General features: G+C 34.1%; 1 protein-coding gene across 1 annotated transcript; it reads left to right on the top strand.

Moving 5' to 3' along the window:
- The first annotated feature begins 291 nt into the window (after positions 1–291).
- On the top strand, positions 292–9,445 carry LOC131525195 (nuclear GTPase SLIP-GC-like). Its single transcript, XM_058752561.1, has 13 exons — positions 292–367; positions 472–504; positions 1,304–1,596; positions 1,707–1,922; positions 2,032–2,230; positions 2,346–2,520; positions 2,634–2,673; positions 3,107–3,200; positions 3,610–3,746; positions 3,863–4,056; positions 6,731–6,874; positions 7,418–7,541; positions 9,320–9,445. The coding sequence occupies exons 1-13, from the start codon at positions 292–294 to the stop codon at positions 9,443–9,445; spliced, it is 1,851 nt and encodes a 616-aa protein (XP_058608544.1).
- Positions 9,446–13,389: the final 3,944 nt, after the last annotated feature.

The raw sequence follows: 13,389 nt of genomic DNA, 5'->3' as shown, positions 1-13,389 counted from the left end.
ATGATGTTAAAATTTGTTTTGAAGTCATAACATAATATCCAGCATGTAATTGTGTGAAAACCTTTATTAATCAAAACTCTGTACCTATAAATCATACTTTGTGTGAAAAGGAATTAAAGTTGTTGGAGTTTTACTGCCTCTAGTGTTCATTTCAACTGGAATCTGCAGTGATTTGTATTCATATAGGTACGTGAAACTATATAATGTGTAATTAATTCTTTAATTTACATTTAATTTAATTTTTTTACAATGTTTTATAGACCAGCCATTTCTTGAGCACCAAAAGAAGAGATGGAAGCATTTCATGGGATGAAGAAAAATACACCTTCACTGCTTCCTGTACCATCACCTAGAACTTCCTCTGATGGTGAGACAATTAATTTGGTTATAATCAGAGTTAAAAAGTCCTTAAAACATTACTAAGAAAAAATAGATCATCTTTAATAATAATATATGTTCTTTCCCCTCCAGGACTTTCCATCGACCCTACAATGGTTAGCCAAGGTATGCAAATTAAAGATCATTGTGCATTTGCCTTACATTCATTGACTGAGAAAAATAATGAGTGGATTTAATTCTCTGATAGGTACTAAACGAAAACGTGATCATGAATCATCTGAGTCACCACTGACAACAGGCAAGTAAAATCTGAATCGGTTCACTTTTAATCTGACATCAGTACTAATCATGTGGTTGCCTGTAAATTGTCTGTAGAATTTAGAGATGCACGCTGATTTAAAAGGATCATATGACATCCACCCATCTATTTTCCAAACTGCTTGTCCTATTTAGCACCACAGGGATGTTGGAGTATATCAAGGACAGGGCTACCACACAACACACATACACACAGCACATTAGAGGTCTTCACGGTGGACCCGAGACCCGTACGGGTTTGGGTCTTTAAATGGTCAGCTGGGTCCAGGTCGGGTCCCAATCTATTACTTCGGGTCCCAGGTCTATTTAACATTGTGTGTAATACCCGAGTCGATCAGAGAACACTGCACCCGCCAGATCACATTTACGGGTCTCTTTGGGTTCAGGTACAAATTTTTGGACCCGAGAAGTCCTCTACAGCATGCACATTCACACTAAGTGCCTCCAATTCACTTGTCCTTCATGTTCTTGTTGTGGGGGAAACCGGAGCATCGGAGGAGACCTACACAAACACAGAACATGCAAACCCCATGCTTACCATCTCACGATCATTAGTCAAGCACCTGAGCTGTAAATGTCATGTGACTGAACGTGATTATTACAAGTAACCACACATCTCTGTAATTCTGTTTTCTGTTGTGCATAGATATGGAGGCCATGGAAAATGCAAAGCAAATTATGAAAAGACTCACTAAAAACCTGAACAGTGACATCATTTCCAAGCTAGATCAAGCTGATACATTCAGCAGGAAGAAGGCAACCATCGGGATTTTTGGAAGATCAGGAGAAGGAAAGAGCTCCCTATTAAATGCAATCTTAGGGAAACAGGATCTCTTACCGTCTGGTTGTTTTGGTGCCTGTACAGCTGTTGTTACTCAGGTGGAAGCCAATCTGACTGACTCCAACTACACAGCAGAGATCGAACTCATCTCTAAAGAGGTTTCCTCGTTTATCCTACCATGCCTTGAGAAATGTTCTATATTCTCTATAATAAATACGCAAATAAATGGAAGCATGTATCTTTGTGTGTGTGTTGTGTACCAAAGTAGGAGTGGGAGGAAGATCTCAAATATCTTTCCAGAGATATAAAAGATAAAAGTGAAGACAGCAATAAGGACTTGAAGGAAGTTGCTGTAGAAAAGATTACTGCTCTGTATGGGTCTGATGCAGATAAAAAAACACCAGAAGAGCTAAAAAAAGACATCAAATTTGCTGAGATTAAAACCTTTTTGTCAGTGAGTAAGATGGTAATCTCAAAAAATGATGTAAGCAAGGAGACTTATATGTTTAATATTTCACATATTAAATGTGTAATGATACATTCTGAATTAGCTTTTTAGCAAAGTAAAGGAAAACCATTTATTATCTCAACAGCTCTCTGAATTTATCAACGATGTTGCAAGTTTCATACAACACAATGAGTCAAGTACTGGTGGCTGGTTCTGGCCACTTGTGAAGAGTGTGACGATCAAGATACCAGGCTGTCATGAACTCCTGGAACACATTGTGCTTCTAGATCTTCCTGGGACTGGAGACTACAATAAGATTAGAGAAGACCTGTGGAAATCTGTAAATATATTACTACACTCTTTTCAAAAGAACATCTTGCCATACACCACACAATAAATCTATTATGCCACTATGAGCATGTCGTATACTCACGGTTATATTTTAAATCCTGTAAAAACTGAGAGAGTGCTCTTCTGTGTGGATTGTAAGTGATATCAATCGAGCAATCACTGACAGAGACCCCTGGGGGATATTAAAACACTGCATTCAAGAACTGGGACCAGGAGGAGAATGTAAAAGCATCAACTTCATCTGTACAAAGACTGATGATATCAATACACGAATGTATATGAGGTATATGTAAATATTATATTTAGGAAATGATGAGTTGGGAAGTGGTCTAATTCTGAGAATGAGAATTTGTAAAAATGCAACATTTCAGAACTTTTTAATATATTTTGTTATAGATCTGCACGGCTTCCAAGTGACCAAATCTCAAAAGACAAGGTTTGGAAAATGTGAAAGGACTGTACTAGTAGTATTTAGTATTTGTGTAGCATTATGTAATTGTTTTCATTCACAAATTTTTTTTTAATTTTTTTTTTTTTTACTGCTGGTTTTAAGTAAATTTGCTGGTTTTACTTATGCCAGTGAGAGCTCAATTAATGAATGTAATAATTTACTCAGAGGACAGTGCATTATCATAATTAAATGCATAATCTTCCACTGAATCAGACTTTACAACTTATATATGTGTGTGTATATATGTTTAATCATTCTTAACGATCAGGAAAAAGTGTGGTGCATACTTCATAGAAATGAATATGCCAAGATGAGGATCAAGAAAAATTTAAAAATTCAGAAATCAAGGTATTTTATATTGTTATATTGTAATAATTTTTTTAATTTGCTAATTTGCTAATTTTTCTTTTTTTTTAAGAAAATATTAAACAATGACCATCAGTTTCAAGTTTTCACTGTAAGTTCCAATGCGTTCTTTGACCACAATTTAAATCTGGAATCAAGTGAAACAGGTAAACTATCCTCTATTGCCTTCATTTTACCTCTTTATTCATTTATATATTGCATATTTTTAAATGATCTAAACTTAAAATATTTGGTAACACTTTATTTTAGGGTCGCTTAACTAGTTGCTAATTAGCATGCACATTAATAGAATATTAGCCATTTATTAGTAGTAATTAAACACATGTTAATGCCTTATTCTACACGACCTTATTCTACATCCCTAATCCTATCCTAAACTTAACAACTACCGCACTAACTATTAATAATCAGTAAATTACAAATTTATTGAGGGAAAAGTCGTAGTTAACAGTTAATAAGTGTTCCCTATTCTAAAGTGTTATCAAATATTTTATAAGCCAGGCAAAGCACTGAACAAATGAGTCCAAATCACATTTTGTAAATACTTATTTGTAGAAATCCCAAAGCTGCAGGATGACCTGAGGAATCTTAACAAGAACATTAACAGAGAACTGACCAAAGATCATGTCAATGAAGCAAAGGGAGTTTTGTCTCTGATCCAAAGTGTCCAGCTGGATACAGACAAGAAAACGGTACAAGTCAGAATTGCTTATATTTCATATTCAGTTGTTTTTAGAATGAAGCCAATGTATTATTCTGTATGTACTCTATGTATGTAATTCACTGTTGTGGTATGGGTGTGTTTTAGATTGAAGTAAAAATCAATATCCGTAATGAATTTGAAAAGAAATTAATGAAGTCACTAAATGAACTGGAGAAACGCTTTGACGCTATTTATAATGATCTGGAGCAGAAACTCTCAAAGGGAGTGGAAGAATCAGTGAAGTCATGTGTTAATTCCACAAAGGAACTGATATCAGATGTGAGTGTGATTCAAATATTGTGAATAATCAGTCACCATGTTCTTGCCCTTTTAACATCTTTTTTTGTGACTCTGAATTTAAATGGACAGATACACTGTAAAAAAAAATCTGTTAAATTTACGGAAAAATACCGGCAGCTGTGGTTGCCAGAATTTTACCGTGAAAAAGACGGTAGCAACATTTTAGGATTTACAGAACTGTTTAAATTTACAGTGAAAAACCGTATCTCATTAACTGATACAATGTTAATACACAAACCTTTCAGTTAAGACATTTTATTTGCAGAAACCGACTACGCTTAAATTATCCAACTGCCATTTGTTTATAAACTAATATTTATAATGTTTATGTAATGTGAGCATAAGAGTATTGAGAACTACTTTGTTTAAATCCATGAAGAAAATCTTACTGATTTATGCAAAGTCATCAATTCAACTCAAAACTCTTGCAAATAACAGCAACACACATACATGCGTGATTAAAACTAACAAAGAGATTCTCTTTATATCAGTAGCTACACAGTTATTGCCTTTAAATAAAGCAACATGCAGCATAACATCAGTGTCTCTCTGTCCGTCCTTGACTTATACACAGGCTCTATTCTCCAGCACAATGGTGACCCACAAAACACAACAGGAAGTTGACTGTTAGGTTTTACAGTATTTTGCTGTTTATTTTCTTGATTTTACGGTGAAATACCGGCAGCTGTGGTTGCCAGTAATCTACTGTTTTTTACAGTTTGTTCCGTAAATTAAATTTACGGTATATTTCTGTTAAAATGACGTTCCACAGAATGTTTTGTCATCTCACAAATTTAACCCCTTTAATCCCACAGCAAAATCCTCAGTTTTAAAGAGCACTTCTATGTGTCCACACTACAGAGTGTTGAAGTAACACTGAAGCAGTGATGAATTAATGAGAGAATTAAGTGACTAATTAAATTAGGATTGAGCTTTATTGATGAACACCTGCTGTTAACAAGTAGAATCATTGAAGGAACGAGAAACAAGAGCAGAGAAACAAAACTTACAGCTAAAGCCAAGATGAAATCAACTGAAATAAAACACATGAAATCTCTCAATATTTCAGAAGAGGGTGATTAAACAACTCCACAAACAGCATCTTATTACTAACCACTTTTACTTTATTTCTGTCATGTGTACAAAAGCTCTTATTGAGATTTTAGTTGTTGTACTTTCATTTGAAGTCACCATATTGGCGATCAGTGGGTGCTTTAGTTGGGCTCTTGACTCGTGACTCTTTAACATTGGTTTTGTTTGGTTGCTTTTAATTAGCTGTGTTTATTAAGCACAGTTTTTAAAGCAAAAGCGCCAAATTAATCTATCATCATCAGAGACTGATGTTTGTGATGTCAAAACCGTCATGATCTAGTTTAATTCACTGGTTATCCCATGTTAAGTCTCTTATTAAACATGTGATATGTTAATTGCACCATTAATTGCTACAGTAATCAAATGTTGTGAAACAGCTCTAACCAGAATATGCACAAATAAATGTATTGAACTACGGCAGAAATTAAACACACACAGACATCAACAATCAGCGTATGAATCTCAAAATTGGTGACAATCAAAACGATATTAAAAATTTAAAAAACGGTTCAACTCTGAACATCACAAAACAGTCTACTGAAAAGTAACAACAAAAACAACACCAAAATAAAAGCAAATAAAGAAAATATTAAGAACATTCAGCTGCATAATTTATTCATGCTGCAGTGCATTCTGGGAGTTTTGTACTGGCACCCAGCATGCTTTGCAGCATGAATTTTTTTATTAATAGTCACCATTGTTGAGGTTCATGTGCTGATTCCTGATGTCTGTGTGTTTCTAAATGATGCTGTAACTCTGAAGGTTTTGTGCATAAAGGTTTTAAATTCTTTCATAATGGTTTGTCAGCTTAACTTGTGGAGTAATATTACTACTATAGCCAATATGAAATTAATTACAAATCAGCCACATTGTTTGACACTAACTGAGATCAGCGATCCAGGTCATTAGAAGATGATCACCACTTTTAAGTTTTAACCAAAACTACAAAAACTCTTGGCTTTTCTTGTCATAACTAATGTGTTTCCAAACGCAGTCATAACAGCCAAAGAAAAACTAACCTCAAAGAGTCAAGGGTCAAGAGCATAACAAAAGCAACCACTGATCGCCAAAATGGTGAGATAAAACAAAACATTTGAAATAAAATATAAACCTCTGTTAATTCGTAGATATATAACAGAAATGAAGTCAAACTGGTTAGTAATAAGTGGAGCTGCTGTTTGTGGAGTTGTTTAATCATCCTCTGCTGTTTTATTTCAGTTGATTTCATTTAAGGCTGTGGCTGTATGTCAGTTGTAGTTTTGTTTCTTGTTCTTTCCTTCAGTGATTGTGTTTTTAACAGCAGGTGTTCATCAGTGTCTGAATTCACTCATATGTTCTCAATCACTCTGTCTAGTGGACTATATAGTGCAGTAATGTAGGACTAGTGATGAGGGTGTAGGGAGTGGTTTCAGACACAGTCTATGAGTGTCGACTCTGAGGCTACTTTCTCGAAAACAAAGGTTAGATCTATTACAGTTATTCACTGTATATAGTAAGGAAACTTACTCTTAATCATTTAACAGGTTATTACTGTGGTATTTTACAGTTTTTTACTGTTAAAATCACAATCATTTTTTACAGTGTATGCTATCAAACCCTTGAAGCTTTGTGCAGAAAAAGTGGGTGTCATTTCCCAAGGAACATGACACAGATTTTTGACCTGAACAAGACATTAGCCAAACACCTGCATGAACACATTGATGAAGATTTTGATCAGATTTTTCCGTAAGTTCTGTTTTATCGTTCCATTTCTAGTCCCCATTTCTTTTAGAACAAAATTAGCATGAACAAATTAAGTTTGTGTGTTTAAGTCCTTTTAATTAACATTGTTATTAATAATACACTTGAAAGCCCAAACCTTTCAATATGAGGAGACAAAATCCAACTTTATTGAGAGCTGTCAGCCAAAAGTAAATGTTGGATTAAATCCAATTATATTTGAATCTATATAATAGATATTTTATAAATAATATTTTATTTTATTTTTAATTTATTTTTTAACAAAATCACTTATATTTTTTTTACATCGTAATGCAAAAATAAAATAATAATATGTTAAATTAAAAATGTTTTGCTCACTTCCCGAATTCCTTTTGGTCCGAATTTTTGGTTGATTACAGCTGAATAAATTCATATTCATTAAGCAAATTTGTGTATTTGGACATTTCCATAGTTGTTTTCTGTAATTCTTATATCATATTACAGCAATTTTGTAGAAATCTGTATTCTGTACAATGTTTTAAAAATAAACTTTTCTTTTGGCTGCAGTGTGACTGGAAAAACAGGAAAGTCAGTGCAGGAACAGATTGATAAATTCAGTGTCATCCAGAGTGACTCTGCTTACCCCAGCTCTGACAATCTACATCACATTCACAACTTCATCAAAATAGAAGTGAGTTCAGCTGTCCTTCATACAGCCCTGGTCCTCTGTTTTTGCTTCCACTGAAGAAAATGTTGAAGCAAAAATATATCTTAAAATTGAACAAGATGTTTGGTCACACTTAAATGAAACTATGACTTTTGCCTCAATAATCTCCTAATTTGCTGTTTAACAGTAAGGTAGTTGTTATGTTTAGGTATATATTGTTACGGAGCCGACGAGACGAGAGGCGAGCGGATCCATTTGCAGGGTTTTATTCAAAGACATGGTCAGAAATACAGGCAGGGTCGAACAATGGCAAACAGGTACAACACAGGCAAGACGAAGAGTAATCCGAGGGCAAGCGTGGGTCTACGATCGGCGAACAGTATCCAACAGGGCAAGGCAAAGGGTTAATCCAGGAAACACGGACAGGAATCAAAACACGAGGAGACAGGCAGTGTTGGGCTAGTTACTCAAAGAATGTAATATATTACTCATTACTAGTTACTCCTTTCAAAAGTAATATTGTTACTTTACTTATTACTTTCTGGCAACAGTAATTAGTTACACTACTAGTTACATTACTTTTTCTTCACGCCCCACAGAAGTTCTAACTGTGTATCTTCCAGATAAAAATATTCTAGAATATTACTAACAACATATTTCTGCCTCATCATTCGACCAAAATCCACATTGGATCACAGTCAGAAGTTATTACAAACACTCAATAGTGACTGATAGCGACATTCAAGTAGAAGTGTTGTATTAATCTCATTAATTGTCATGTGTAGCTTGAAGTAATTTTTCTGTTACCCATATGCGATTACATTTTGTTATGTATTTTATCAAATGACATGAATTTGTAAGAAACTGTTTAATTTTCCAAAAATATTTTTAATTATATTAATATAATGTACCACATGCTGGATGTAATGCCAGAGTAAAGTAAAACTTACACAACAGTGTTCAGATCATCTTTTTTCCTGACAAAATCAATATAATGCAATATTTATATCTGCTGAATGTAAGCGTTTCCATATTCCAAGCTTGCCTGCTGCACTGGGGACATCACATGCATGTGTGAGTCATGAAAATTATGAAAATAAATCTAGGAATTATTTGATTGTTAGATTTTAAATCAGCAGGGTTGAGGCATCAAAAGTAACTAAGTAACTAAGCTGTTTTATGGAAAGTAACTGTAATATTATTAGTATTTAGTTACACTACTAGTTACTGCAAAAAGTAATATTATTACAGTAACTAATTTACTTGTAACTAGTTACTTGTAACTAGCTACTGCCCAACACTGGAGACAGGCAAGGCAAGACTAAGACAACTAAGTAGGCTCTGTAGAGGTAGCTATCAGCAAAGACTGTGATAAACGCTATACAATACTCGGCGATAATGCTGAGGAAGTCCACAGCATGTAATCAGTGCATTCAGTGTGTGCGTAGGATCCGATGAGCGTGTGATTAGTGCAGTCAGTGAAGTTCATAGACCGGATTCGTGACATAGATTAGGGATGTAGAATATAGTCATGTGGAATATGTGCTTTATAAATACTAATAAACAACCAATATGTTAAGAATAGGCATACTAATAAGCACCTAGTTAATTGTGAGAATTGGTCCATATACAAACATGTTACTGGCTGTTTTTATTAATCAATAAGTACTGAAATGTACCAAAAAAGCCTCTAAGGTATGGGACTGAAGCAAGCAGGAACTTTGCTATAAAATAATTTTAGTCACTCAATGTTTTGAAACTTTACTGACTTTTTTGTTTGCTTTTTCCTCCTCTTCTGAAAGGAAACCAAACTGAAGTCTGAACTCAAAAGACACATTGTTAATATAAAAAAGGACATCTACTCATCAATACAAACAACCATTCAGAATAAAATGGCTTCTTGTTATAAACATAAGATAGCATTATGAGTTACAATTAATCACAAACTATTGTAATGTAAATTTTACTTTTTATTTAGTGGATAACAAGAAACACAATTCAAAAATATATTTAATTCATAAAATGCACATCCAGGAACTTATTCATTTCCTTTTTCTTATGTGTCTCATGAGAAAGAAAATGAATGAATGCTGAGTGTTGTTTATTTTAGAAGCTGCAGCAGAGAGTGGAAAAGAATCATTGAAGCGAATGCAAGACCTGTTAATAATCACGGTCGAAGAGATAAAAGAAGACATGTTCAATGAAGCAAAAGAGGAAGTGCTTAAAAAGTTCAATAACTTAAAGGTACTGATTTCATATTCATTAAGACAAGCATGTATTTAGTTGAAAAATTGCTAAACTGAATCTTCCCTTGTTTTTGTTCAGCTCTACATAAAAGATGCTCTTGAATCAAGACTAAAGAGATCAATGGATCTCTCACTGTCACAAACCTGCAAAATCACATGGACGGGTAAGAGAATATCACCCTACTACACAACAGAAAAAGTATTTGACAATCAAGTATTGACTGATTATTTTCTATCGTTGTGTTTTCCAGATGTTTCCAGTGAGATTGAACAGCTGGAGAGACTGTCAGAACAACTGTCGGACTGATGGTCACCAAGCATCAAGAGAAGCAGCACAAATAACAAAAGTAACAAACACATAAAAATAAAGTTTTCAGCATTTTTTTTTTTTTTTTTTTTTACAATTTAATTGATTTTACAATGAAGATTTATTGTTTTACTCAGATTTATTTGTCTCTTGGGATTTTTTTTCTATACTTTTGTTTGGTGGAATAATATATTTTATCTTAAGTTGTTAACCTTTATAACATTTGTCAGAATGTTTGGTTTTATTTTAAATGACAATTGCATGATACACAAACTGTACTGCATTGATTTATTGCACTGCTTTTAGTTACAGCTATTTTACAGCAAGAAACGGAAATGGCTTAAAAGTTTGGTGTAATTGCCCTATTTTAAATAACCTAACATTTAGATACATTTAGAGAGATGGGAATGTAGCAAGGGTCTTCTTTCAAATCTTTTAATTTCCAAATCACTTAATTTCCAGCAATATCGTTGACTTGATTGTACAGATATATGAACTGAACTGAGCTGGATGATGACATCTCTTAATCAATGATGAACATTAACTGAAAACTGAATGTTTACTATTGTCCTTTTGCATTATTGACACACTCTTTTTACTATTTAATACTGTAAAGCTGCTTTGACACAATCAGTATTGTTAAAAGCGCTATATAAATAAAGGTGACGACTTTTTGGGTCAATTTCTGAAACATATGCAGTAATATCTAAGCAACATTGTACATCCTTTATCTTTGAAAGTACTTGATATATTAAGCATAGAAGTAAATGCATATCATAAGTTTTGAGGTCAAAACTGTTAGCTGGGATATAGGAACAACTGTAAGTGACTGAACATAAGCAGAAATGCTGAAACAGCAATCACAGACAGATCACCTCACTCACAGCAGTCGAATCAGAGAGAGCTGTGCTTATCAGGAAATTACAGAAGAAGAAATATTATATGGAGTTATTTCACTTGACTAAATAAATGTATTTTAAATTATTGTAAATTGTTAAATGTCTTTATTCAACATTTTATTTTCAGAAAGTACAAAAATGTTACTGTACATGAATAGTTATTGTATCATCGATATTGGCTTTGATACTTAATATTGAAATGAAGATGAGTAATATCACCCATTCAAGCACAGGTGAACCAGCTTCGACAATAATGATGTTAAAAATCTTTGGTTACTTATTAAACTACAATGTTAAATCTCATAAGAGCAAAAAGTTCTAAGCCATAAATACACAACAGATGAGATCTTGCCCTCATTCACAAATTTAGCATTGCAAAAAAATGCATACGCTGTTAAAGTGGAGTCAAGAAATAGTACTTTTACAGTTAAAGACAAAATATGAACATTACATGACATGCATTCCACAATAAAATCAGACAATTCCCAAGCTGCTCAAAATGACATTGACCACTGGCTGTCAAACTATAGGTTTATAGACAAAAGAGATCCGCACTCATCCAAACAGTCCAAAAAGGCTTATATCATTTATTGCTCAGAGGTCACTAAATAGTGCAAAAAAGTGCAAAGGTGCAAGAGTGCAAAACGTTTTCGGGTATTAACCCTTCCTCAGTGCCATGTGCTACTATAGAGAACTATATAAACTTGTATAGACAATAAAATAAATAGATTAATACAAGTAATCCATACCATATTCCTAGAATGAAACTGACATTTATATTTAGTGTTGTCATTTTGTTTATTGGACTTTGTGAACTTAGATTATTTAAAATAAGTGTTTGACACGAGTAATGAATAATGAACAAAAATGTAAAAAATAAATAAATAAATAATAGTTTGAGTCAACATTTCTAAGCTTTAAATTAAACACATCCTAAATAAATAAATAAATAAAATGAAAAATCTCAATTATCTGTGCTGTTCTATATATAGTTCAGTCCAAAATACTCAATTTATTTATTTATTTATTTTTGTTGGTCTGATAATGCTTAAGTTTCATTGGTTTTAAACAACAGGGCAGCAGCTGGAAATGAAATGCTTTTATGATGCTTATCATGATGCATATCATCTCAGCTCAAGGGCAAACACAAAGGTGAAATGCAAACAATATGCAAACTCTTGCGATTCCTGATTAACACATATGCATGTGAGTTAAGAACAAAACTATAACTGATGATTATCATAATGTTCCTCAAACCGAGCTGAGAGGTTTTGTGAAGAAACTATGCAAAAACTATCCAAAAAAACATGATTGTTTTATCATAAAACATGATAAAACAATCATGTTTTATTTAAACATATTTATTTCCACACATTAAAAACATCAAAACTTCACCAAAATGTAATCATTTTAATGCTTCTGTTACAGGGTGAACAAGATATGAGACGTGAGGATCTACACTGAACAAAATTATAAATGCAACACTTTTGTTTTTGCCCCCATTTTCCATGAGCTGAACTCAAAGATCTAAGACTTTTTCTATGTACACAAAAGGCCTATTTCTCTCAAATATTGTTCACAAATCTGTCTAAATCTGTGTTAGTGAGCACTTCTCCTTTGCCGAGATACTCCATCCACCTCACAAGTGTGGCATATCAAGATGCTGATTAGACAGCATGATTATTGCACAGGTGTGCCTTAGGCTGGCCACAATAAAAGGCCACTCTAAAATGTGCAGTTTTATCCCACAGCACAATGCCACAAGTTTTGAGGGAGCGTGCAGTTGGCATGCTGACTGAAGGAATGTCCACCAGAGCTGTTGCCCATGAATTGAATGCTCATTTTTCTACCATAAGCCATCTCCAAAGGTGTTTCAGAGAACTTGGCAGTACATCCAACCGCAGACGACGTGTAACTACAGCAGCCCAGGACCTCCACATCCAGCATCCTCACCTCCAAAATCGTCTGAGACCAGCCACCCAGATAGCTGCTGCAACAATCGGTTTGCATAATCAAAGAAATTCTGCACAAACTATCAGAAACTGTTTGGGCAAGACACGAGAAAACAGGCAAGACAAAACTATGACAACTAAGTGGACTCCGTAGAGTAGCTATCACTAGGAGAGTGATATACACTATACATTACTCAGCAATCTGACTGAGGAAGTCCATGGCTTAAGTAAGGCATGTAATGGGAATCAGCTGTGTGATCAGTGCAATCAGCTGTGTGTGTGTCGTCACAATGGATGATGGGAATTGTAGTCCGGAGTGACATGCAACAGTTAGTGTAGTGCAAGAGCCAATGTGGTAAGCGAGTGACCTCTGGTGGTGAGTGAACGGAAGTTCATTGACCAGATTCGCGACAGCTTCTTTAGACGTGAATTATTATCAGACAGTACACTGTAAAACCCAACAAGTTA

Source organism: Onychostoma macrolepis, chromosome 19 (genome assembly GCF_012432095.1).
Source record: "Onychostoma macrolepis isolate SWU-2019 chromosome 19, ASM1243209v1, whole genome shotgun sequence".
NCBI classification, from domain to species: Eukaryota; Metazoa; Chordata; class Actinopteri; order Cypriniformes; family Cyprinidae; genus Onychostoma; species Onychostoma macrolepis.
The sequence above is the reverse complement of the archived record's forward strand: the minus strand, read 5'-3'. Positions and strand labels throughout refer to the sequence as shown.